The 27,743-nt window shown below is 37.5% G+C and overlaps 1 protein-coding gene across 1 annotated transcript in view; it reads right to left on the bottom strand.

Annotated features, from left to right (window-relative positions):
- Window positions 1-27,743, bottom strand: part of LOC124637440 — an 80,963-nt gene that overhangs the window by 36,605 nt on the left and 16,615 nt on the right. Inside the window, exons 2-4 of the mRNA XM_047173928.1 lie at window positions 16,694-17,475; window positions 12,424-12,511; window positions 4,854-4,950 (exon numbers count right to left, since the gene is read on the bottom strand). Coding sequence (XP_047029884.1) covers window positions 4,854-4,950; window positions 12,424-12,511; window positions 16,694-17,381 — 873 coding nt within the window. The 5' untranslated portion in view covers window positions 17,382-17,475. The remainder of the gene's footprint in view (window positions 1-4,853; window positions 4,951-12,423; window positions 12,512-16,693; window positions 17,476-27,743) is intronic.

Genomic DNA, 27,743 nt, shown 5'->3' with positions numbered 1-27,743 from the left:
GGCCCAGTAAGTGAGTTGGCGAGTCTCCACCTGCCATTTTTACGTGTATTTATTACATTGTTATCGGCAGGTGCCATAGTTCCCGTAGTTTCCCCATTCCTAGTCCACTAGCATCCCATCACAATAGCCCAAGTAGTTTTCATCCATAGTTAGCAATAGTTTAGCACAGAACCGGGGATTGTCCTTGGGTACATTTCTATAGTGTATACAAGGATAATCGTCGGTTTTGTGTCACCATTTCATTAAAGTTGTCTCAAAAGGGCTTCAGCGTGTTGGCTTCGGCCCCACGTTCGCCTCCCAAAAATCCGGGACTCTATAGTCCCGAGGTCTGGTAGAGACATACAAAATAATAATAATAAATCGTTTATTTGCATTAAACATGGTATACAAAATGAAGGAGTTGTACCTTAAAGTAATTTTAAATTGGGAGGAGAATATCGTATGGATACAGTAAATAACAACATTTTATGTATGTTCTTTACATGTATTATTAAACTTGTAAAGAAATGTATTTATTTTTATTTTTATTAAATTATTAGATCAGCTGTCTATCTATGTCTATGACGGCAGAGTTCGAAAATAGTTCATATAACTCGGTACAGATTCTAACACACTTTTATTGATAAAAATGTAGTCGATCACTTTTATCCTTTAGTTACAATTATAATAACTAAACTAAACATACAAATGTAATACAGAAGGTAAATATCTCCAAGTTCCTGCAAGCGCCTGCTGTGTTGACGCGCGCAAACAGTCGCGGCGCCGCAATTATATGCGGGTTTCACTTCACTCGGTAACGTATACACTGTTCCTGCTGTGTAAACTAAACGTTAATAGGTTATACTATGTTTTGATGAATTTTTAGAAAAGGTGTGTACTCCTTAGAAAAGTATTTACTTCAAAGAAGAGCTGAACACCAAAACACAAGCTAAATACGTAGGTATTGCTTAAATGTTTTATATTTCCTTGAAATATACATACATAGAAACAGCTAAGTTTGGTAACGTTAAGGTGTATAAGAAGTAAATCAGGGAGTTCTGTGTTCAGCATTTTGTCTAGAGCATCCTATAGCTAAAAAAATGATGGTAAATAATAATAATGTTAAAGTGCGTCTTACGTTCACTATACTTAAAAACATCTTGCGGACATATTTTTGGCAGGCGCTTTAACAAAACTCAAACTGTACCTAGTATAATCATCATCATCATCATCTCAGCCATCACAAATTCACTACTCTATACATAAAAGACCAGTTAAATACATAATAAGGTTATCAAATACCTGTACAAGCTGCTTTTGGTTATCAACGGAATCACTTTAGCAGCGGATTGGGTTAGGTCCAGTACCGTCTAGTCTCGCCAGTGAATTGCTGAATAACTGGCACTTATGTAACTTTATTATACTACTCGTGTTAAGCTTTGATATAAACTTGCCGAAAATTGGACAGTTAGGGGGTTTGAATGTTATTAAATATGATTTTGGGTTGCTATTTGCACCTAGTTACCTTTGTACCTTACTATTACCTACTATAAATGCAAAAGTGTTATGTATTATCTTCCTTTATTGCACTCACTATCTATAGAGAAATATAAATTTTAGAAGAAATAAATAATGTACACGGGTGAGTACGTAAAGTAAATTAAATCTGTTTGTCTTTCGCGGTTTCAAGCTAAAACTTCAGAATCTATTTGAATATTTGGTACACATATTCTTAAGCCTGAGAAAGTACATAGGCAACATTTTGTCTAATTGCGAGCACTATAACATTATTATTTTAAAACCATTTCAGTAAAATCAACTCGCACAGATTTTCTCCCGATTTTAACAAATCGTGTTACCATCATCCAACACACGGCTTAACTCTGACGGACTTTCCCAGAAAGCATTTGCATGCACAGATTACAATATACGTCTGGTTCGTGTCAGATCACTCGGCCCCTGATTCTGGGAAACTTAATGCTGGCGTTTGCAAATACTATTGCAAAATAGAATTGGAATGGATGCAAGGATTTTAGAGTATATAAAGTACTGTTATTAGTTGAAAATTAATGGTGAAATAATTCCGTTTCCATTCACCATTGCCCAGAATATTTTATGTAGAGGTTAATAGTATTTTAATGACTATTATTATTTAACTCCTCTCTAGATAATTTAACAATAAGAGTACTGGGGTACTGCAGAATAAACAGTCGGCCGACAGTCGACCTGATGGTTGATTTTTTTTAGAAAATTTCTAGTCCAATCAAAGTTTTCACTCAGTCTGATGCCGACTAAATACCTGATTATTGTTATGTCCATACTAGCATTAATCTCATTACTGATTTATGAGCCCGAACAAACTATCAGCTGAATAAAACTTTGCAGTGTGTGGATATCATAAATGTGATAAAACCCGGCAAAATTACTCATAAATCCAAGCCTTAAATAACGTAGAGCATCAAAAACTATAAATCGATACTGCCCAAAATCCCTATTTTTCATATGGAAGCTATACTTAAGTACATAGTTTCCCGTCATAAAATCCATCTCTGCTAGCAACTGATCTCGGGGGATATCTGAGATCCCGGAAACTTGGCAGAATCAATATTAGGTGTGATGTACCTTCGACAGAAAGATTACATCTAAGGGAAGATTACCTTTGAACTGTAGTTTTTATGTATCGTTGTAGATTTTTCTGACGTATGAGGCCTTACTATTACTATTTGTGTGTTAATAGAAAAATTCTGTTCTATTTAACAAACATATTAGAAACTGCAGAGTTTATTTGTTTGAACGCGCTAATCTTGATAACTTTTTCTATAATTCTCGCTAATCTTCAGCGTTATATTGTCCATTAATTGATGAATGCTTCTTTTTATCCGAGTGCACAAAGTAGTACCCGAGGGACGCAAGTCACATAAAGACAATTAGCACTCACAAGTATTACTCACGCGGGCGAGTATACATAGATGTTTTATCTCATGAAAGCGGTTTCGTGAGATAACACATCTATGTATACTGTATAGATTGACTTCATAAAACATATAAAAGGATCACCCTGTTATTAAACCAGCAAAAATAGGTACAAAGCGGGACATGAAAAGGCCAATCCCAAAATTAATTTTATATCTGGCCAAACCTCAAACAAGCTAAATCCAATTACATTATTGGTAGAAAATATCGAATATAATCCTTGTTTAAAATGTCCGGCGCTTGGTTCAGCAAATATTTGGCCCGGGCCTCCGATGTACAATTGGTTTTTCGCTAACCGAATCTTTTGGATAGTAGGCAACGACTATTGGAGTTTAAAATGATACTTGATGTTTTAGTTTTCGTTTTACAGTGGTGGTATAGAATCGACGCCAGCATAGGCCAAACTGTGACGCTAAATACTTGATGTTTTATAATTGTCTTTGTTTTAACACATTCACTGCGGCAGCGTTAAATCTAAACTTTCTACTAGTGCGATACGAGACAAATGCTGCCCGTATCTATATTTCCTGATATGCGTTACGGCTTCTATTTTGCCGTACCAGAACCTGACTTTCAAAGCCTATACAGACGTGGAAACCACCTATATCAATGGTTTTTATCAACAAATCGATAGACTATATCCTTGTATACACCTAGCTGCAGTCGCCCCGGGTTCTCTGTTATACTTTGAAAGATACAGAGATTTTTCAAAATCTTTCATTCGCGGCAATATATATGCCGTACAGCGTAGAAGTGAAAAAATGCTAGGGATGGGGTTTACTTCTGGAATGATAGTCGATGGTTTAAAAATATTTTTTATTGTAGATAAAATATTCATATTTATCAGTGTTATATTATTATATAAATCAACATAATTATGTAACCTAATTATATAATATGTATAAATATGTATTTATATTCTACCACAATCACACTATAGCGCCACCTAGTCCCAAATACATATAATGCATAGTATAGTTAGAAAATACACCCAGACCAAGACAACTAGACAAAGAATGTTTGATTTGTGTGGGAATCTAACCCACAACCACTACGCCAACAGACAAATTTAAAAAAAACTAAAAACTATTAAAGGACGTGTATGAAACTTAGTAAGTAGGTAGTTATTCCACTGAATTATTTTCACACTTGACATCTTTGGCATCAAGATGATGATTTCCCCTCTCTCTCTCTACTCAAATCCAGTTTTTTATGTGAACGTCTCATTGTAGCAGAACCGCGTAATATTTTTCACAAAAAATATTGTTACGTCTTGCTTACGGCCAGCACTAGCGCACACTGAACCGCCGCGCGGACGCATGCAGTGTGGTGCGGGGTTGGGGGGGTACGGCAAGATATTCGCCGTACCGCACTGAATGAAAATAATTATTTTACTGTGCGTTACGGCAACTATTTTGCCGTATATTGTTAGTGTACAATATTATTATATTAAAAGCAACAATATTGAAAATATCACTATCTCATTCCTACGCGCAAGGGAACTTAGATAAATCGCCCCCGCACAGTACGCAAAACAAGGACAACGAGCTACCGCACTGGCTGAGAGTCAAACACGGCTAAATACTTGCCGTAACGCAGTGAATGTGTTAAAGTTGTAGTCCGGGACTATGATGCCAGTGTAGACCAAACTGTGAGGCTAAAGATAAATTATATATTTTTCAACGTAAATAGATACGAAGTATTAAAAGATGATACTCGTCATTTCCACTTTACAGTTCTCGTCAAATTACTCCTTTTTTCATAAACTTATCCATTTAATCGCGTATACGCAGCGCGTATTTTCTTAGTACATTTTACTTACTACTTTGCAGTCACTAATAACGTTGTCTGTGTAAGCAAAGTTGTCCGAAGAGAATTGTAATGAATATCTGATCTCTTACCTGTTGATGATTAGCATCTTGCTTCTCGCTGCTGTCGGAGGTGGTGGATCCTGTCGGCTTCTTGCAGAACGTGGGGCAGTAGCGACGGCAGAGACACCTGAGAAATTACGGGTGTAACTTTAATTATTGTTGAAATAATTGGATGAATATTTCAGTATCATTGAAGGACTATCTTTGCTGTAATTTGAACCTTTATGGTAGTCATTGTGGGTATTCAGAAGCCAGAAAGTCAAAAGAAATCGGGTTGAAGATTTCGAATTGACAGCGACACCGTGTATAAAAGCTTACCACACAGTTGAAACAATATTGTTCTGGATCCGTGTTCTTGTGCAAAAACAAAACTACACGTATCTATGGAATGTTCTAGAATTCTATACACTTATTCACAGATGGAAAAATATAGTGTTCATACATTCAAACGTACCGTGGTGTCTATTAGCTGACAAATACCTAAACGGCACACAATACCGAGACTACATCCTGATCCACAGACCTCAGGCCAATGGAATCTCTTTTGTGTGAACATCAAGTGTGAATTACAGCACTACACTGCAAACTTTTAGTCGGCCGATAGTTTGTTTGGGCTCATAAAGCAGTATGAAGATAAATGGTAGTACGCGCATTACAAAGATCAGGTATTGAGCTGTAGGACCGACTGAAAAGTGTGATTGTGTAGTGTACTGTATTATCACCGATATCTGTCGTCTCGTTGTCGCATAGACGCGGAGAGTGCACACTATACTCTATGGCCAGTTGGCGGAAAACCGTGAGAGTGTGTGGCACGAGAGTAAGACGTTATGTGGACAAGCGAGCCGATATCCTAATTATCGGATGGGATACAGGTAGGGCGAACACTACAATTGGAATCAAGATTTTCTTAAAAAAAATATTTGCCAACTATCGGTTCAACTGTCGGCCAACTGTTTAGTGTGCAGTGAACTTTTAATGAAACTTATATAGGACCAGTGTACTATCAATAGGAGGATACGAAGGTTGGCGCCAAAATTATTATTCAAGGTAAAGCGGGTAGTCGGAATTTGGTTCGGTTGTTTATTTTGGATAATGAGGTAAAGTGACAAAAGTGGAGAAGCCATTTTCTTTGAGGAAACAATAATTTGAAATAAACCACTTCCCGTCTTACCACAAAAACTTTCAAACGTCAGTTTATGCCTTGTCTAAAAAAATGTCAAATTATGACGTTGACATATGGTTCATTTTGCAGCCGCATTTTTTTAGACAAGTGTAAAACTGGTGTTTAAGTTTTTGTAGTAAGGCCATTACTGTTTAATGCAGTTTTTATAGATAGATTTTCTTGCGTTGAGAAATTTAGGTTTATAAGTTCAAGGCTACCTGTATATAAAGGTATTTTAACTTCATAATTAAACGCTTATTTCAGAATTATTTCAGTGGTAAAATTAAATCTGATTAAATGCTAATAATAATATGAAAGACTACCCTCATTTTATCACCCGATAAACATGCACAATCTAACATGAAAGATCACCGCAATAAAATTGCTTATTGCACTTTTAAACTTGCGCAAAGCAATTACTATTTCCATTTTTCATTGCAAGAACACCATTTTCTATAGTTGGGAATTCTTAGCGATTTTTCAAAGTCGGTTCAGCATAAGGAGAACATAATGACTAGTGGAGGTGCCATAACGGAAAATCTTCCTAAAAGAATAGCGCGCCAAAATGCGTGTGTGTGAAGGACCTTTTATATGCCTTCTTTGGACCCCTTAATATTTGTAATACCAAAAATCTTTGACAGATGTCTCAAAAAACACGGACGCCTTGTTAATTCACTCGTAACTTATCATTTCGGTCATGCCCACCGTAATTGACCTAGAAGAAGGCGCCTGACCTACCTGCATTAAAGCATCTCCGTTCATCCTTCTTTAGTCTGTGGTACAACATAAAGGTAGACTTTAAGCAGTCGATAGAATTCAATAAACAGTTTGGCTCGCCTCCAGCGCCACTGAATATATTTTAAAACGACTTAATTTTACTTCGGGGGCCGGTCGACAGTTTTAGCTGAAACCAATTTGGGGAAAGAAATTGGTCTGGACTTTTAATGTCTGGTTATATTGAATTAAGTGTTTGAGGCATTAATAAATATTCCGATTGAGTGTTCTGTGTAGTAAGGATTTGTTAATTAGACAGGATTTGGGTAGGCTCATTTCCAATTTAGTTAATGAATGATTGTCAAACATCGTATGACATTATCAGTAGACGTATAGTAATGTTTAGATTGATTTTTTTACATACAGCATATATTAAAACATTAGGTTTTACTGGTAATTTAGTAGGTACTAAAGGTAATGTATGTGGATATCATGTATCGCTTCCGGAAGCCTCCCTACAATACATTATATTTAGGATTGACTATTAGATATCTGAGCAAAACGAGTTTCTATCCATCCTCCACCCATACCCCAATAAGCTATAATATTCATGTGCAGCTTATAACCTAATAAATATACCCTTTACCAAAAGGTTCTTACCTTAATAATTCTATTAAGACGAGAACTGAGCACCCCTTGTCACCTACTCACCAAAGAGACATACGTCCACTGACCCGGGATAATGGCACCCAACGTGGGACACAATGACGTACTTGTAAAATCAACCTTTTGTAACGTTCGGTTATGCTAACAGCCTTGTTAAGGAGTTTGAGCGGTAAACAAGCCCTTGTGGGTGGGAAATATAAAAGGTTTGTAATAAACTGCTGTTTAATCTTCTTTAGCCTTGTTTTTACCGACTGCCAAGAAAGGTTATGTTTATTTCAAACAATTTATGTTAGTCTATTCAGGTCCCTTGGAATGGCAGTAATTATTTCAAATTATGTGATTTACACTATGTCCCACAATAGGCGCAATTAGCACTTATTGGCACCCAACAGGAAAAAAAATCAAAGGAAAGCAAAATTTAATTATCAATTGCCTAATGACGTTTTATAAATTCTGGAAGTTAATTAAAAATTATCCTGTTTAAAATGAGTGACAAATTCAGATAAGTAAATTGACGTAAATAAATACATACTTATATAATGTTTACGTAATATTCAATTTTTAATTACCTCGGTAAAATTATTGATGAAATTACATATTCCAAGCAAAGCCAAATTTTACTGCCATATTTTAAGGCCTTTCACTTTCAATTCTACCCACCAAAAACCAAAACCAATAATAATCTTCATGAACTATCTAACCTTACTTCTCATAGTTCTGTATACCTAACACAATACAGCCTAAATGGACTCCGAGGAACACAATCAAGAAGCGGGTCAACCAAGTTATCGAATTACTGTAAACCGGGTACCCGGGTCTGCTGGTTATACCCGGGTATGCTGGTGTAGCCGGGTATGCGGGTATATAAGTGTGATACTGAAAGTTTTTATTACGTACTAGCTTCTGCCCGCGACTTCGTACGCGGACCCTGTCCCTTATGCCAGCGACTACGGGGTCAGCAAAATCAAAGATCTGAATCGTCTGATATTGAATTTTAAGGGCCCGTTGACTTGAAAACAACGGAATACGCATAGCCATTAGAAATATTCCAAATATTTAATTTTTGTACTTTAACGGCAAAAGCACAGCAGACTAAACAAAACGCTGAGAACTGAACCGCAATAGACGTGACCATAGGGATAAAAGTAGTGATTCTAATTAGTCCGCATTTAAGTTGTAAAAAACATTAAATGTTACTGAGATGACAAAGTCGTGATGACTTAGTGGAAGTCGTGGTGGTTTAGTGGGTAGAGAACCAATCTCTCAAGTATGAGCGTGCGTCTTTAATTCCAGGTCTGGCAAGTACCTGCCAATGCAACTTTTCTAAGTTCGTATGTACTTTCTACGTATATTTTGGATACCAATGACCGTTATTTGGAGGGGATGTTAAACTGTAGGTTCCGGCTGTCATTGAAAATTCTTGGCAGTCGTTATGGGTAGTCAGAACCCAGTATGTCTGACCAGTTTTACCGAGGGGTGTTGGGGGTTGAGCGGTTAACCGGGTTGTGGAGGTCAAATAGGCAGTCGCTCCTTTTAAAACACTGGTACTCAGTTGCATCGTGACTGGAAGTCGACCCTAACATAATTGAGACAAAGGCTCTTGAGATAATAACGACAATAATAATGAGATATAAGCATCGCAGGATATCTGAGGCTGATGACGGGGAGTAGCGACCCCGCGGGACATATATACTGAGTTCTCCAGGGAGAGTATACTGTCCCCCATCTCCGGCCGGTCGGAGTGAACCATGACGGGGGTAGGTCTCACGCCTCTGGCTTGGCTTGACCATCCAGAGTGGAGTCGCTTGAGCAGGGTTAGTAGCCCAGCTCGGAGGATAGGTGCCTCGTGGTAAGTGACCCACAGGGAGCGCGTAATCTGCGTTTAAAATCCGCCGAGGTATCCTCACACTTCAGCCACTCATGTCCCTGTTGCCCTTTTGTTGCTATTCAGTGACAGATTCCCGGGGGCCCAGTAAGTGAGCTGGCGAGTCTCCACCTGCCATTTTTACATGTATCTAATACATTGTCATCGGCAGGAGCCATAGTTCCCGTAGTTTCCCCATTCCTAGTCTATTATAGTTCGGCCATTCAGAGAATGCGTTCCTGACACGTCGCGATTGAACTGACGACGTAACTACATTCATTGATTATTGATATAATAATGTTGTTTTAATGCTCCTCAATTGTTAAAACGGTAAACAACCAGCAAAAATATTTTTATCGTAACTGCAACGCCATTGCAAAGTTACGTCGTCAGTTCAATCGCGACGTGTCAGGAACGCATTCTCTGAATGGCCGAACTATAGCATCCCATCACAATAGCCCAAGTAGTATTCATCCACAGTTTGCAATGGTATAGCACAGATTGTCTTTTTTTTTAACGACGTTCACCGGGGATTGTCCTTGGGTTCATTTCTATAGTGTATAAAGGGATAATTGTCGGTTTTGTGTCACCATTTCATTAAAGTTGTCTCAAAAGGGCTTCAGCGTGTTGGCTTTGGCCTCACGTTTGCCTCCCAAAAATTCGGAACTCTGTAGTCCCGAGGTCTGGAAGAGACATACAAAATAATAATGAGATATATATAACGCAAAAAAATCGGAGAGTGGAGGCTCGTGACGCCACGTCTAGGTATGTAAAATTTGTACTAAGCAGTGACTTAACACAAAATTCAAGCGTGTTATATCTTATTATTTGTTTGTGAGAAGGAGAAAAGAAAAAATACGTGTCCATTATTTTAGGGTTATCTAAAAGACGGACTAATTACTTTTTTTGATTCACCATACCTATTTCATAACATTCATTTCTATACATTTCAAGTGTAGTATTGCTCTTGAAGTTCCACATCAGGTGTTCCAGATCTTCGATGTTTATACGTCAAAATAGAGAGTGCTTATCAGATTGAACAACTTTTGCTAAAACGTCATACCTCTATATGCTATAGTCTAGCTGGGCCCCTGGAGTTCCACATCAGGTGTTTTAGATCTTCAATTTGTATAAGTCAATAGAAAGTGCTTATCAAATTGAACAACTTTTGCTAAAACGGCATACCTGTATATGGTACAGAGAAGCTGGGCTCTTCGGGTTCCACATCAGGTGTTCCAGATCTTCAAATTTATTATCTCAGCTGAAAATGCTCATCACATGAAACAATTTTTGCCATGACACCATTTTTGTATCTCTTATAGTTTTGTTGGTCTGTTGGTGTTCTGCATCAGGTCTTCAAGTTTCGAAGATAAATTATAGCCTATATGTTGACCAGGCTTAATACTGACACAACAAAGAAAAAATCATTGAAATCCGTTCAGTAGTTCGGAAGATTAGCGTGTACAAACAAACAGACATACAGACATACAGACAGAATTTTTTTTTTTGGATTTGTGCTCCATTACTGTTTCTAAACCCCACCCAATTATTATTTTTTTAATATATTCAATGTACAGACACAGTTTTTTTACAGATTTATTATATGTATAGATTACGAAGAATAGTTGTGGAATGGTAGTTTTCTAAGTTGGCTAGTGTGTTTTGTTAGAAGGTTTTGTTGTTTATTGCAGAATTAGTGGCTTTCTGGTTTGCCTTAGATTGTTAGATATCAATATTGAAATAAAAGTCGTCTTAAATGGTTTCGTGTTAAATAAACGTCCATATTAAAGAAAATATTAAAGGTTTTAATAACCAATCCAACTCTACTAACATTGCATTGAATAAAATAGCAAAATACTAAGTCCAGTAGAGAAATAATTAATAGCTTAAAAAGTAAGTAAAACAGAACACGTGCATAAATAACTCGAGCTTGAACACGCACCGACAAACAAAACAACACAAAAATATTAAGCATACAAATTGCGAAACATTTTTAATATTCCGCCCACTTCATAAAACTCAAATGCAAAAGTTGGAATAAAACCCGCGACACACTGCCGCTCGTTTACTATGAAACAAAAAATAAAGCCGACTACACTCGACAAATCCAATAACTATTTGTAAGCCCATCCTGCCGTGTACAAGTGCCCTTATATTATACGTTCATACTTTGAAATTAGACAAGGGATATTGCACCTTATCACACTAACATAAGGTTTTATTTCGCTTGCAAAAAAACTCGAGTGACTACCAATGGGTATTGACAGACTGTTAAGTAATGTTCCGTTATTTGTCATGAGTCGTGTATTGAAAGAGGAAATGCGCCGTAATATTTTCTCGTCATATTTTCTTCTATATCTATTTCCTTCATATATTTAGTGCCATTCATTGGAGTTTCTATGAGGTTTTTGATAAAGAATAGATCAATCTTTCTAAGACCCAATATAATCTTCATAAAATTTCGAGCAATACGTTCCGAATTCGTATCCGAATAAATAGAACTACCATTAAATAGATTAAACACTAGAGGTTCTGTAAACAGCTCTAAATATCGTTGAACATAACAGCAAATATTTAACCACCTGTAGATTTCTTTTTACAGCAGGAAACTCGAAAACAATATACTAAATAACGGCCCATAATTCGTGGAAACGCCTGCATAGTTCCTAGTTCCGACTACCCACACCTCAGTTACAACAAAACGGCTATATGACGAGACGTTTAATTTCAACTACCGGTAACTAAGACATGAAATATGAGCTGGGTTTGTGACGTTTACATAACAATTTGGATTTCAATAACAAGAGTAATTAGTTGTGGTGACGATTTCAATATTAGGAAAACGTATTTAGTTGTGAGGGAGTAGTAATTAAAGGTATTGTGAGAAATTAGTAGCAATTTGTCTGAGATGTTACTGTTTAGTGGAACATTTGAGTATTTAGGTAGTTTTGGCAATATTGTCACTCTAGCCATTGTTCCATATAAGGGCTGCTATTACTTACCTAATAACCAGTTGTATAGCATATTTTACTTTATATTTTTAAATTCATTGAACACTGTCATCTTACTAGCTAAACACAGACCCAGAACAATAACCAATATTATAATTATATTATCAGCAAGACCATGGTACACATCACACCGATCGCATCACCCTCACGCATCACATACATATAAGGCCATATAGAACTCACCTAATGAGCAGCGTAGCGAAGAGCACAGCCAGCAGCGGCAGCAACGTCCCGAAGCACGCGAGGAACAAAGTCTGCACATCCGAGTAGCCTGAGAAAACAGACAAAACTGCGACAGTTCACATGCCAGGGCAGCTTACTTTACTAGCATCGACTAAAAAGACTGGCTGACAGGTAAAATACCTGTAAATTCAATTTGTAAAAATCACTAATCCGCAAAGGTCTTGACTGATGGTCATAGGCTGAGTCATATAGGCAGTTGTTTGACTGAACATCGAACGCGCTGATGGCGCTACAATTTATTCAAAAAGCTTTCTTGTATTTTTCTATTATTTCCTGCTGTCACTAATGTCGACCGATGATGGACAGACAGGCAAACTAGCTTTACTGATGAAAAGAAGTCTGTACAAAAATTAAGTCAGTTACATTAGCATTTCAACACTATGGTAATATAAGCCACATAATCTCGAAAACACATAAGAGCTGAGAATATATCTCATCTATCTCAAACTATGATAATAAATCAGAGGACAGGGATGAAGCCGGGGCCTTAGTCCTTTCATGAAATATAGGGCTTAGTCTTGTTCAAGAATAATCTTGTGAGATTCTAAAACTCTGGGTATGTAAAAGACGATGTACATAAGAAAATAATAATGTTAGCCAATGTCAACTTTAATAGTACACGCATTCATTTTTTCGAGTTTGTTAATTTTCTTCAACACGCTTATCTTAGGAATTTCCGATGTCAAAAATCTCTCTCAGTGTTAGACAGCCTACTTCTCGTTCTCTTCTACACTTTTTCCAGGTGTGTAGAGTTAACACAACAGGAGGGTGAAGCTCGCTAGACGAAGCTACTATACTAAAAAATACTACGTTCAATAAAAAATGTGCCCATTTTCGGCAACGCATGAACCGCTCCATCACACCTATTAAATGGAAAAGATGGATCACCGCAATCCGTCTGTTCTAATCCCCCCTCTATCTTGTTACAGTCCAAATTATTTGCCAAACCGTCTATTTTCATAGGAAAATACCCATAAAAAATCATAAAAATATTGATTTCTGACACTTAATTACGCGAGTATTTGAATAAAACTACTATTACGGAACGTCGGGATTAAATAATATTAATATAACACGATAAAATCCGTAAAATTACTTTTGTTTAAGAATCCTAAAAAGTCTATTATCTGTATATAATAGGAACAGGAATATTAGAAACCTTACAGTACCGAAGAACTTAAAACATACACACATATACAATAAATAAATATTATTATACAAACCAACAGAACTATTACATAAAATTGCTAGAGTAAACCACTCTTTATGCAGTTAAGAGCCGCTACTGAAATGGAGCGCGCGTCATAACACTGAAAGTGCAGAATATCGTCATTTATTCAAACAACAACAACTCGACTGCGGCACTCTTTAGCACTTAGAAAACAGAAGTAATCGGTTTCATACTAACATCTTTGAATATAAAGTGGTTAATAATAACCTTACAATCATCATCTGTCCAACCTTTTTCAAACTATGTTGGGGTCTGCTTCCAGTCTTATCTGATTCAGCTGAGTACCAGTGTTTTACAAGGAGCGACTGCCTATCTGAACTCTTCAACCCAGTAACATGGGCAACCCAATAATACGCCATGGGAAGACTGGTAGTTTAATCACCTTTAATTATAAAAAAAAAAAAAACTTAATATATTTTATGTTTTCACGCTTGGTTTTAAAGATATTTGACACCAGATTTTCATTGGCGTTTTATATAAAGTTAAGCCGAGGGAAACAGCCAGTTACAAATAAAAGTGTTATTAAAGTTTGTGAACCCATAACAGCCTTCAGGTGTACCCACACCGATGTGTTTTCATAAACATGAACCGACTTGAGTAAATGTAGGAAAGTGTAATGTTCATAATAAACTTTCTATGAATATAAAGTTCGAACAATAGCTCCGACGAAGTAGAAGTTACTGGCAAAACGTGGGTAGATCGAATATTTAGTCTGAAGCTACGTTGTGTGAGATTCAATTATCTTTCAATTCAGTATATTGTTAACATAAGTTATAAATTAAGAGCTTTTACGCCTATTATTACATATCTTTGAAGTGGTACTCGATCCATGAAATCTCCCATCCCAAAATAATTAGTCCCATCTTGGGCGCCAATTATCAACTGGCGCCCAAACGTGGTACAATTGTACAAAATCAAAATCAAAATCAAAAGTCATTTATTCAAAGTAGGCTGAAAATCAGCACTTTTCGAACGTCAAAACAAAAGACAGCCCCCAAAACGCCCGCCCTTCACACAAGGTGATACTTAAAGAAATATGATACGAGCATACAAATACGACAACAACAAGAGTGCTTATAATACGTTGGACTGTACATATGTCATGTAGCATATTCCTAAACTCACCGCTAAAGAACACGCTCTAAATAAGTCAATTTCCGATGTTCTTTGAAGCAAACATCCTACATTGGGCAGACTTCCAATTGGCACCCACCGTGGGACCGGTCTATCTTGCCGCTGCTCAAATCTCGGCGCTATTCCGTTACAAGCATCGATTTTACGTGACCCAACTACCAATTAGTCGCTTGAGGAATTAGCCAATAATAAGCCGCAATGGAACGTATTCGCAGACTTTTTGCTTTTCCTGAATTTATTCGGTTCACTCGTTTTCTTATTTATTGGAAACTGCTATGTTTTATTCGTATTCGTGTTGTTTTAAACGGTACTAAGGATATTTTCATTCAGTGATGCTATGGAATAAAAGCTTGATATTCGTATTAATTTAAAACTTCAATTGAGTTTTTTTAATCAATCAGTCATTCCTTACTGGGGACTCAATTTCACACCCACTTCTCCGAAACTCCATCAGTTAAAATCCTTTCATATCGTTTCTCAAAAGCTTTTACAATCAATAACTGAAGCTTCTACGAGGCTTGGCGAGAACAATACGAATTGCGATGAAACGGAATTAATTGACACAAACAATGAGCTTTAAACTGCTTCCGAATAACAAACACGGGGACAAATGAACCATCATTTGCGTGCTATTCGTTTAATTACATTATTTGTCAACTGCATACTTCAGCTTTGTGAATTTATTGGGCAATCAAAACGGAATGTTAGGATTAAGTATTTTGTTTGAAACCACAGGCTTTGCAAATAATATTTTTGATGCTTTGCATATCAACAAATATTGTTCACAAATATTTCATTCTATCTATACACTTTTTATGAATGTGATCTAAAATGTATTGAACTGGCTCTAGTCTTTTATTTATTTATGTCATATAATCTAATATTCTTTAACTTCTATTTTCCAAAACACAAATCTTTCTAAAAATAAATTAAACTTGACATCAAAGCCACTTATTACCTTTTTTTGTAACACACCATATGATTTAGTCCACCGTACCCCTACAGGGTCTGAATACAAATTTGCGTGGAGCAAGATCCCAGCCATATACATTTCAAGAAAGGCCTGCTAATTTGTCAAAAAAGGTATTTGGGACAAAGCGGTGTATAGCAGAACGTTGGTTTCACAATGCTTCCGACCCTCACTCATGTTTCAAGTCATAATCTCGTTATATTATGCAGGAAATGGTTGAAATGGAATGAGGAATGCTAATGCTAAATTTTGTTGTATTGTTGTGAAAAGGATCCGTTTTGGTAAAATTGCAAAAATATGTAAATAGACCGAGGTCTGAAGATAGAAATAAAAATTCGTAATGCGTGTGGTAAACCCTAAAATTATGGTAATTTTATTTTTTACATCTATGTACTTAATTGTCATAATTTCGCAACTAAACAGCAGTTTCGGACCCTTTCCAATTTTTAGATGAGCCTTGCTTTATATGCCAAGCTCATATAAACTAAACATGGATCTATTTCCACCCGTCCCAGGTGTATCTCGACTAGATAACGTTTAGTTCAATGATCCGGTTCAATGACTACATTCAAACCTTCTTGGTTATTAATTTAGTGGTCCAGAGACTGCTCAGGTGGTATGAGATAAGAGAGGTGCAGTGCTAAAGCAACCCTATTATGAAAGCGATAGGGAGTAATTTATAAATGCAGGTGAGTTGGAAGATTACTAATATTCCTTTTCAGAGTACGGTACACTTTAAGATTTAATTAAGGCGGTTACTGAGTGATATATGAACACTTTCAAAGACATTTTAAGTAGATGCAGTTGGAGCTTTAAAACCTGAAATCCTATTTTTTATCTTATTAATGAAAATTGAAAAATATCTGAATACTCACTCGTATCTGGAGCCAAATCGTTATCCACCTCATGCCCAGTGATGTTCATCATCAGCGCACTCTTGTTCTCCTTCGACGGCCTCGCCACCTCCACCAGCTCCACATAGTCCACCTTCTTCAGCACATCACTACTGTTTCTATCCCTGTCCACCTCACCTACACTTCTATTTAAAAAGTCACTCTCATTTATTTTAGCTGCTATCAAAAATTCAAACTTTGGCATATCTTCGGCAAACTCCGATTCTGGCCTGAAAAGAATATCTGTAATAGTATCTTCTCTGTCTGTCTCCGAATTGATGATATCATCTAGCAAACTACTTGATATGTTCGTTTGTTTTTCGGCTGCGCCCGCCTCAGCGCCACTGTTAGGAACATCAACAATCTTCGTCTGATCTCTCATAACCTTCTTCGATAAATCCTCATCCCTCCCTTGTTCTGCATTCATTAAATCTTCTAGCTCCGATTTAGATGTTCTGTCAGTTTCTCTTATTTCTTCTTCAGTCTCTTCAGCTACGATTAGAGTATCAGAGTTAGGATCGATGGGTAAATGAAAAGTGTTGTTGTTATTCCCAAACTTCAGCACGATGTCTGTGTTGTTCATGTCGGAGTACGGTCTCGCGTGAACTATATCCGCGGTTAGTAAAGCATTCAGCAGGAAGAACATAAGTTTTAATTTTACGTTTGTCATCTTTCCTTTGATCAAGAGTACATTATTATTTTTGGAGTGTCAGTTCATTTTTAATGAGGGGATCTTCGGCGCTTCAGTGGTTGTCGGCAGACATCTGAGGACAAAGAACGGTTAACTATTAAAGTTGGAACTAACTTGATTAATGTCTGAGCGGCAACAATGGCTGGCTAATTAATTTTTCACGAGGACGCTTGCTCTGTGATGGAGTTATTGATGAAACTTTATTATTAAATCCGCTAGGATATGCTATGACTGTTTTATTTGATATGTTTTATTTAATATATAGATCATCATTTCATAAATCGTCATCCATCATTTACTCAAACTATAACCAAATGCCCTGAAAATTTTCCATCGATACAGTGAATCTTTCGATGCGATCTATTCCAAACCCTCTATACAGATTAAACACTTAGCCTATCCCATAACTTTCAGCCATACCTACACTCTCTACCTACCAAAACCCATATACCAAAGTGCACGACCCATTACCCCAACACCACCGCATGCAAACGCCGACTATATGCAAGTAAGACATTTGCTAGCACTTACCCACGAACTAAACAATGTAATTGGTCTAACAGGCCAGCCGTACAGTTAACCCTGCGCGTTGACCCACTTCTGAACATCTAACAATGTGCTATGAATTTAACTAACGCATGTATAGTGTGCTAGAAGATGTAATTTAAAGATATAGGCTAGGCTGATATTACTGTAAGAAATATACACCAGGTAATATGTCCAAAACCTTATGTATTGGATTAACTATCGATATTTTCTTAATCAAGATGATGTTATCAAACTAGGCTCAAAATCAGCACTTCTTGAACGTCAAAAAAAATACTATGTGTTATTGTTGGAAAGATGAAGTGGCGCAATAAACTCGACAAGTGCAAATGATTTGAAGAGATGTGATTTTCATCACAATGTAACAAACATCCCAACCCAACCTCTGAAATGTGTTACGTAAAAAAACAATTAATTTAGAGGCGCTAAATCATTACCTACGTCAATACATTACTTAGTATCATCACAAACACCTAATAAGCAACAAGAAAAATCTCATAACCCCTAAATTGAATAATTCGCTCCCCCTAAATAAATGAACACGCAACTACAATGAACAGTACATAAAGAATTCACCATAATACAATCTGGGCTTCACGATAACGTTAAGAGTACACACCGCAGACTAAATAGTCGACCAACTTGTTGGCAATTTTTTTTTTTAAGTAAAACTTGTTTCCATTCAAGGTTTTCAGTCTATAAAGTCTTAATAGACGAACTTTGTAATGTGAGTCCTACCATTCACCTTCATACTGAACTAGCTTCCGTCCGCGGTTTCACCCGCGTCCCGAGATAACTGCTTCCCTTAGTTGGATGGGTACAAAAACAATTCTATGTTCATTTCCAGGGTTTAAGCTATCTCCTCTCTAGTTTTCAACTTAATCGGTCCAGCCGTTCACGCGTGATACCATGACCAAGGGATATAGAGATTCATTTTTATATATAGAGATTATGAGCTCAAACAAACTATCGGCCGACAAAAAGTTTGCCGTGTGCAGAGTACCCTAAAGAGGCAAGCATGGAGGTACCTCGGGAGCCGTGAGGAGGTCGTCAGTATAACGTATGAATTAGGAATGACTTGCCGGCAATTTGTCAAAGTCAAGCGCGACGTCTCATTCAATTGAATGACGTGTATTTTGAGAAAATCTCCTTTTTCTTGGTCTGACGCGGTTAAAAGTTAACGTGAAAGTAGTGGATGAGAGGGTAAACTTCCTGCTTCTCGGGTATAAAATTATCAAATAGGTATCAAAGTTATATACTCGAAATATAGTATACTGTCAAAGTCTACACAGCATTGATTAGTAATGGCGAAAAAAATCGTGGAGAAACTTAAACTTGAAACATTTGAAATCACAAGTCCACCTCAAGTACAACGCTCAATACTTCTCCGTATGAGAAGAAGCATAGACCATCATCATCCTCCTACTCTTATCTCAATTTTATTTTTGAGAATAAGCATAGATACCAGAAGAAAAATAAGCGTATACCATAAAGTGTGATTGTGAAAAAAAACTCATTTTTGTGCTTTTATTAAAAACCCCACAAGCACCTTTGGTATACCAAGGCATGGGTCACTTAAATCTACGCATTACATAATGTGGACCTTTAACATCGTTGCGGTGGAAGGGTTACACCTCAAAGACCCCAATGACCTTGAACCCTTGAACCCTTGTTTGTTCTCAAAATCTTTGTAAAACAATATTGTTTATTTTTGTGGCTTTTCTTTGCCTACCTAGAATAATGTGGGGAGAGTCTTTGTCAACGTATGTAATTTAAAATTCTTTATGCTCACATGGCGAAATGTGTTATGCTTATGAATATGGCAAACCTTTATGTCATGTACGAGAATCATTGTATATGTATTATAATAAGAATGCGAAAGTAACTCTGTGTGTCGGTCGTGCTTTCACACCAAAACAAGATAGTTTGGAACCCGAGAAAAGACATACCCAGGACACTTTTAGCCATGTACGAAAAGTAGAAAACAGCTAAGCGGTGTTATGTATTTTATAGGCAAAAATTTCCAGTGACACCATTTCAGATTGGACTAAAACTTCTCTAATTAAAAAAACACCGTTAACTAGAGCGTCGTAAATTGCTTTATCTATTTTTCTTTGAACAAACTTTATAATCAAACTAAAGCTCTGCGTGAAATCCGTGCTTAAGGTAAATAACTTTTAATGCAATTAAGTGACATAAAATGCGTTGTCAACAGATACCGGAGAGTACTTAAGGAGCAGTATAAAATTGCCTACACACACTGTATACAAAACTGTCGACCGACAGTGGACCTAAATGGTTGGCAATTTGATTCCAACTAACCCGATCAAAGAAACGATGGAAGGATTATGTAAAGTCAATATGGGTTGTAAGATGACGGCATACAGAAGAGTATACTGTCTGGCGGGTTTGAGTATTTTTGAATGGCCTACGCAAATGTTCTGCAGATCTGGTATCGTCGTGTGACAGGTCGTTGAGCTCCCTAAGATATGGTTGAGCTACACGACGACTGATGCATGCGTGCCGTCTGTTGGAACTGGTCAGCTCCAGCCTGATGTGGCTCTTTCCTCAAAAGGCCATTCCAGACCGCGTACATGGTGACACTCACACATAATATTACTTGATTTATGTTTGGACTTTAAAAGAGACTATGACCCTTGAGTTTGTTTCGGCGTTTCTTCTCAGGGATCAGTCAGTTAGGAAATGCCGACCTCAGCGTTCTTAAAATTACGTGTAAAAGTGATGTAATGTCCAACTTGCTAAATAAACGATTTCATTTCATTTCATTTCATTATGAAAGAAGAAACTGCGCCAACCACAAAGAGGAACATTTCGATAATAAAAGGAGAATAATGATGAATCTTGATTCCAATCAAAGTTTTCACTCTGTCTAATACCAGCTAAACACCTAATCTATACATATAATAAATCTGTAAAAAAACTGTGTCTGTACATTGAATATATTTAAAAAATAATAATTGAGTGGGGTTTAGAAACAGTGATGGAGCACAAATCCAAAAAAAAAATTCTGTCTGTATGTCTGTATGTCTGTATGTCTGTATGTCTGTATGTCTGTTTGTTTGTACACGCTAATCTTCGGAACTACTGGACGGATTTCAATGATTTTTTCTTTGTTGTATCAGTATTAAGCCTGGTCAACATATAGGCTATAATTTATCTTCGAAACTTGAAGACCTGATGCAGAACACCAACAGACCAACAAAACTATAAGAGATACAAAAATGGTGCCATGGCAAAAATTGTTTCATGTGATGAGCATTTTCAGTTGAGATAATAAATTTTAAGATCTGGAACACCTGATGTGGAACCCCAAGAGCCCAGCTTCTCTGTACCATATACAGGTATGACGTTTTAGCAAAAGTTGTTCAATTTGATAAGCACTTTCTATTGACTAAATAAATTGAAGATCTAAAACACCTGATGTGGAACTCCAGGGGCCCAGCAAGACTATAGCATATAGAGGTATGACGTTTTAGCAAAAGTTGTTCAATCTGATAAGCACTCTCTAAAACACCTGATGTGGAACTCCAGGAGCCCAGCTAGACTATAGCATATGAAGATATGACGTTTTAGCAAAAGTGGTTCAATCTGATAAGCACTCTCTATTGACGTACATATAAACATCGAAGATCTGGAACACCTGATGTGGAACTTCAAGAGCAATACTACACTTGAAATGTATAGAAATTAATGTTATGAAATAGGTATGGTGAATCAAAAAAAGTAATAAGTCCGTCTTTGAGATAACCCTAAAATAATGGACACGTATTTTTTTTCTCTCTCTCACAAACAAATAATAACGAAGTTACAACAACATTATTATATCTCATTATTATTTTGTATGTCTCTTCCAGACCTCGGGACTACAAAGTTCCGAATTTTTGGGAGGCAAACGTGGGGCCGAAGCCAACACGCTGAAGCCCTTTTGAGACAACTTTAATGAAATGGTGACACAAATGACAAAACCGACGATTATCCCTTTAAACACTATAAAAATGAACCCAAGGACAATCCCCGGTGGACGTCCTTAAAAAAAAGACAATCCCCGGTACTGTGCTAAACTATTGCTAACTATGGAGGAAAACTACTTGGGCTATTGTGATGGGATATTAGTGGATGACAATGTATTAGGTACATGTAAAAATGGCAGGTGGAGACTCGCCACCTCACTTACTGGGCCCCCGGGAACCAGTCACTGAATAGCAACAAGAGGGCAACAGGGACATGAGCGGCTGAAGGGTGAGGACACCTCGGCGGACTTTAAACGCAGATTACGCGCTCCCTGTGCTTACCATGAGGCACCTACCCTCCGAGCAGGGCTACTAATCCTGCTCTAGCGACTCCACTCTGGACGGCCAAGCCAAGCCAGAGACGTGAGACCTACCCCCGTCATAGTTCACTCCGACCGGCCGGAGATGGGGGACAGTATACTCTCCCTGGAGAACTCAGTATATATAGCCCCGCGGGGTCGCTACTCCCCGTCATCAGCCTCAGATGTCCTGCAGTGCCTATATCTCATTATTATTGTCGTTATTATCTCAAGAGCCTTTGTCCCAATTATGTTAGGGTCGACTTCCAGTCACGATGCAACTGAGTACCAGTATTTACAAGGAGCGACTGCCTATCTGACGTCCACAAACCGGTTACCCGCTCAACCCAACACCCCTTGGTAAGACTTACTGGCTTCTGACCACCCATAACGACTGCCAAGAATGTTCAATGACAGCCGGAACCTACAGTTTAACATCCCCTCCAAATAACGGTCATTGGTATCCAAAATATACGTAGAAAGTACATACGAACTTAGAAAAGTTGCATTGGCAGGCACTTGCCAGACCTGGAATCAAAGACGCACGCTCATACTTGAGAGATTGGTTCTCTACCCACTAAACCACCACGACTTCGTCTTCTATTTAATGTTTTTTTACGCTGACTAATTAGAATCACTACTTTTATCCCTATGGTCACGTCTATTGCGGTTCAGTTCTCAGCGTTTTGTTTAGTCTGCTGTGCTTTTGCCGTTAAAGTACAAAAATTAAATATATGGAACGTTTCTAATGGTTATGCGTATTCCGCTGTCTTCAAGTCAACGGGCCCTTAAAATTCAATATCAGACTATTCAGATCTTTGATTTTGCTGACCCCGTAGTCGCTGACATAAGGGACAGGATCCGCGTACGAAGTCGCGGGCAGAAGCTAGTCTTTGTAATATGCGTAGTACCATTCATCTTCATACAGATTTATGAGCCCAAAACTATCGGCCGACTAAAAGTTTGCAGTGTGGTCTAAAAGTGATAAAACCCGTCGCGTTGGAGACCACTTCATGCACTATTAAGTTACGGGGAGCGTGCTTATCTGTCGCGCTGCGAGCCTATAACTAGCACACGTACGATTTTTATGAGTGAGTGAGGTTTTAAATCCTTTAAAAGCTAATATTTGTGTGAATGTTACTGTGGCATTTTTGAAGCGGAAGTGATAAGTCAAAGTGGTGTTTTTGTAGTTACATAACTATCATAGCAGTTTCAAAATACGAGTGGTTTGAGACAACAGTTTTCAACACCTAAATTTTGGAATCAGGGGTTACCTACTTTGCAAAAATCTATAACCAGTCCCAAAAGGAAGTGGCGGAACAGAGGCGAGCGATTATAGACCTGTTGCTGTTCTGTCTTCTCCTGCCAAAGTATTTGAAGCAGCTGTGCATAGTTCCCTCTATGACCAGGTTAAGGCTCACTTGTCTAACGCTCAGCATGGCTTTTGTCCGGGACGTGGAACCACAGGAAACTTGCTTCATCTTATGTCAACATTAGTACCAGCGGTGGATGCTGGTTTGCAAGTAGACGTCGCGTATCTTGACTTCAGGAAGGCGTTCGACACAGTCGATAATGATGTCTTGCTCTCGAAGTTAGCTGGCAAGGGTTGCACGCCACATACGTTGAGGTTCTTTGCCAGTTACTTGCGGGACAGGCGTCAGTTTGTCGACTGTAGAGGATGCCTTTCTGAGCCATATTATACGAGATCAGGCGTTAGTCAGGGCAGCAACTTGGGTCCCTTTCTTTTCATATTAATGATTGACTATTTACCAGCAGTAGTCCAAGAATCATCTTGTTTGCTTTTTGCCGATGATCTAAAATTATTCCGTGTGATGAAAGACACTACTGACCATAATGTTCTCCAGGAAGATTTAGACAGAGTTGTTAAATGGAGCCATGATAACAGACTTTATTTCAATGTCTCCAAATGTTCAGTAATGTCTTTCACTCGTGCGCGCAGTCCACACCACCACTGTTATAAGTTAGAGGGTGAAACTTTGGAGAGAGTGATGGAGGTTAGAGACCTTGGTGTCTATTTTGCGGCCGATTTAAAATTCAGAAGTCATATTATTAAAGTCAGTAAGAAATTTGGGATTTATCTTGAGACAAGCTAATGACTTTAATAATATGGGGGCTCTCAAGGCTTTGTATGACGCCTTGGTTAGATCTCACCTCGAGTACTGTGCAGTGATATGGGGACCAAGTGAAGCCAAATACAAATTCATGGTTGAGAGGATACAAAATAAATTCACCCGATTTTTGTATTTAAAAATATACAAGGTATACCCCGGCTATCCTCTACTATACCCAACATTATTTGTGTTGGGTATGGTGGGATACTTCAAACTGGAGACTAGGCGGGAAGTGGCACTGGCTGTTTATTTATTTAAAGTATTGCGAGGTAAATTATTTAACTCCACAATTCTTATGGAGCTACGCATGTGCGTGCCGGATGGGTATGTGAGTAGGCGGCTACGGCCGCAGCTGCTGGCGGTGCCGAGCGCGCGCACCAACCTGCTGCAGCGAGCGCCACTGACGCGCGCCTTGCGCACGCTCAACGCAGTGTCGAGTAGAGTCGATTTGTTTACTTGTTCGCTGAATGAGTTCACAAGGGCCACCTATAGTATTGTTAGTATTTAAAACTTTAGTTGTGGTATTATTTTTGTGATATTATATTTAGTTTCGTATGTATAATGTAATTTTGAATTTTTAAATTTTATATAATGTAACTAATTTTGTCGTATTAGGCTAAGTGCCTGTAAAGATTAAATTAGCTGTGTTTTTGATAACTAAATAAATAACTAAATAAACTAAATAACATTATAAGAGGATGTCATGGACAGAGTGAAGTGTACGAGAAAAACAAGGATAGCTGTCCCCAACACCATGTGGGATACCTGTGTATGGCAGGAAAAGAAGGAGAAAAATATTTAGTTTTGATTGCGCAACAATATTTTTTCTACCGCTTACGTTTTCATCACGTTAAGTCGCATTGCTTCGCTCCACAGTATGACAATCATTCCAGACACAAAATCATCCTTGATAATATAATGCATATCGGCCTACCGTTCCACAAGACAGGCTAACTTTCAGCCTACATTAATCCAGTTAGGCAGGCGCTTACTTGCAAAATCAATGAAGCGTAACATCAGCTAGATATTGGACATAGTCGCCTGAGCTGGATATTAATATGGGTTACCGAGAGCGTGTTTATCAGATATTTTAAAATATTGGAACTTACAACGTATGGGGAAACTGGAATCTTATGTGTGTTTTGTGTAGGTATATTCTTGTAAATTCGATTTCTGTACAGTATTAAAAAATGATTGTTTGTTTGTAGGGTCTGAAATTTTTGAACGGATTTGGAAAATGTCATTGTTGATTAGCTACACTTAGCCACACAGATACGGGAAGTAGTTTCCACGGGATGCAAGTGAAAGCGTGGGAAACAATTAGTTTGTTATAAAGAATCAACATTAGTTTTTTTTAATGCAGTAAAATATTTCGATAAATATTTAAATGCTCCTCAGAAAATTTGTATCGCTCTAAATCAAAGACAAATACGTCAAGCCTCTATTGGATCTAGTGATCTCAAGAAAATAAGCTTATGTTTTTGATTTATCAGATAAGTTGTATGTTAACGACAGGCTACATAAATTAAACGCAACGAATTGAAAGATTATTTCATGAAGGGTGGTAGAAACATTACTTACAGCCCTTACGGAAAGCCTTCATGAAATACAAGAGTTTATTACTTTACAGGCTGCGAGGCAAGTTAATTTAAAGTGCAGATTTCCCGCGGGAACCCAGGTTCACGCAGAACAATGCTTCAGATACCATTGCACATTGTTCAAGAAATTGTTGTGTGGGCTCTCTGTTCGTGTATCTTTTTGTGTTCACTGGAGTAAAAGTAATGTGTGGATATTATTTTCAAGTTTGAGATTTTTAAACCTGTAATGTTACTTGTTTCTTTTGAACTTTACCTCTCAGTCTAAAAGGATGCAGCTGAGAAACGTTGTTTAAATGGGGCGTCTGCCTATCTGACTTAATCAACACATTTACCTGGGCAACTGTATACCCTTTGGTAAGACAGCTTGCTTGTTTCAAACTTGCCTATAAATTAATAAAATATCTCATGTGATCATTTATTTTTGGTTAGTTCTTTCAACTTCTGAAATAAGTTTTTACAGCATCAATCTCAAAGCCAAAAACACCTTAAATAAATCGTCACAGCCAACTTTACTAACTCTGTAATACCTATTTACTTCCATTTATAAATCAACGAAGCGTTACATAGCTGAGTTGTCACGCCCTGAGTACCGACGTGACATAGAAGGGTTTCGGTGTACGCCCGCGATTACGGCACATTTTTGCACTGGCATTTTTTAATATCGGGGAAAATTGGTCGCTGATCTAAAGTTTGACAAATTCCTCGTAAAGAATTTTCTTCATGGAAGAAGGAAATTATTGAGTGATTTATTTTGTTATGTTTTTCGTGTCATGATTTAACCATGGTGGGTTTTAGACACCCATGACGGAGTAGAAGGAAAACATCTCGGGGATTCCTGGACTTTCCGCCTTGAGCAAACATACTTAGTGCTTAACACTCATTCCTTCTTAGTATGAGAAGAGCCTTTAGCTCTGCAGAAAGACAATAAGACGAACAATGACTGATGTAAATTAATTACTTTTTGCTATGTGCTATTACAGAAACAACGATGCCTAAATATTTTGATACGTCCTTTTCCTACATAAAAATGACGCTTTAAAAGTGCTTATTTACCTCGTTTTTCTCTACAACGCGAATATTATTTTAAAAAAAAAAAGGCGGTCTGGTCTTGTTTGTTCTTTTCACGATTTTGTGAACGTTACCTCCGTAGGCGTCTAATCATACAGGATTTAAAAATGTTTGCGAGCTCACGACCGCTTTACAAAATTTCGTTTTAATCCTTTCAAATTAAATCCTTGGAAATTTTCACATAAGCTCTGGGTATTAAAAATGTTATACAATACGGGTTTTATCTTCCTAGTGTTTTGCTGCACGAGCTTAGCCATAATATTACGCCTTTTTACCTTAAAAGAACATATTCGTTTCATACTTCATCCCAAGTAAGAAGCAAAAATATACATGGTTTCTAAAATTGCCTACAACATCTTAGGAAACACAATCAAAGATTACCTGTTTATAAAAAAATTGTTTATCTCAGGACCAGTCCCATTACTGATAGCTTCAAAACAGTAAAATAGTTGTATATTGTCTATTTATGCTATCACTTTGAGTTTAAGTACCTTCTGAATATTTCTGCGTTTTCTTAAAAACCATTGCTCAGGAATAGTATTATGAAAACCAGGTAGAGTATCCATTTAAACGATTACCTCTGAAAGTGGTACAAAGGTATTTCAAAACAACGGTTTAACGATAAGACGGGAAGTAGACGAAGCAAATCTGTGCCGTAATAAAGAAT

Source organism: Helicoverpa zea, chromosome 16 (genome assembly GCF_022581195.2).
Source record: "Helicoverpa zea isolate HzStark_Cry1AcR chromosome 16, ilHelZeax1.1, whole genome shotgun sequence".
NCBI classification, from domain to species: domain Eukaryota; kingdom Metazoa; phylum Arthropoda; class Insecta; order Lepidoptera; family Noctuidae; genus Helicoverpa; species Helicoverpa zea.
Note: the sequence above shows the minus strand (reverse complement) of the source record. Positions and strands in the feature narration are given on the sequence as shown.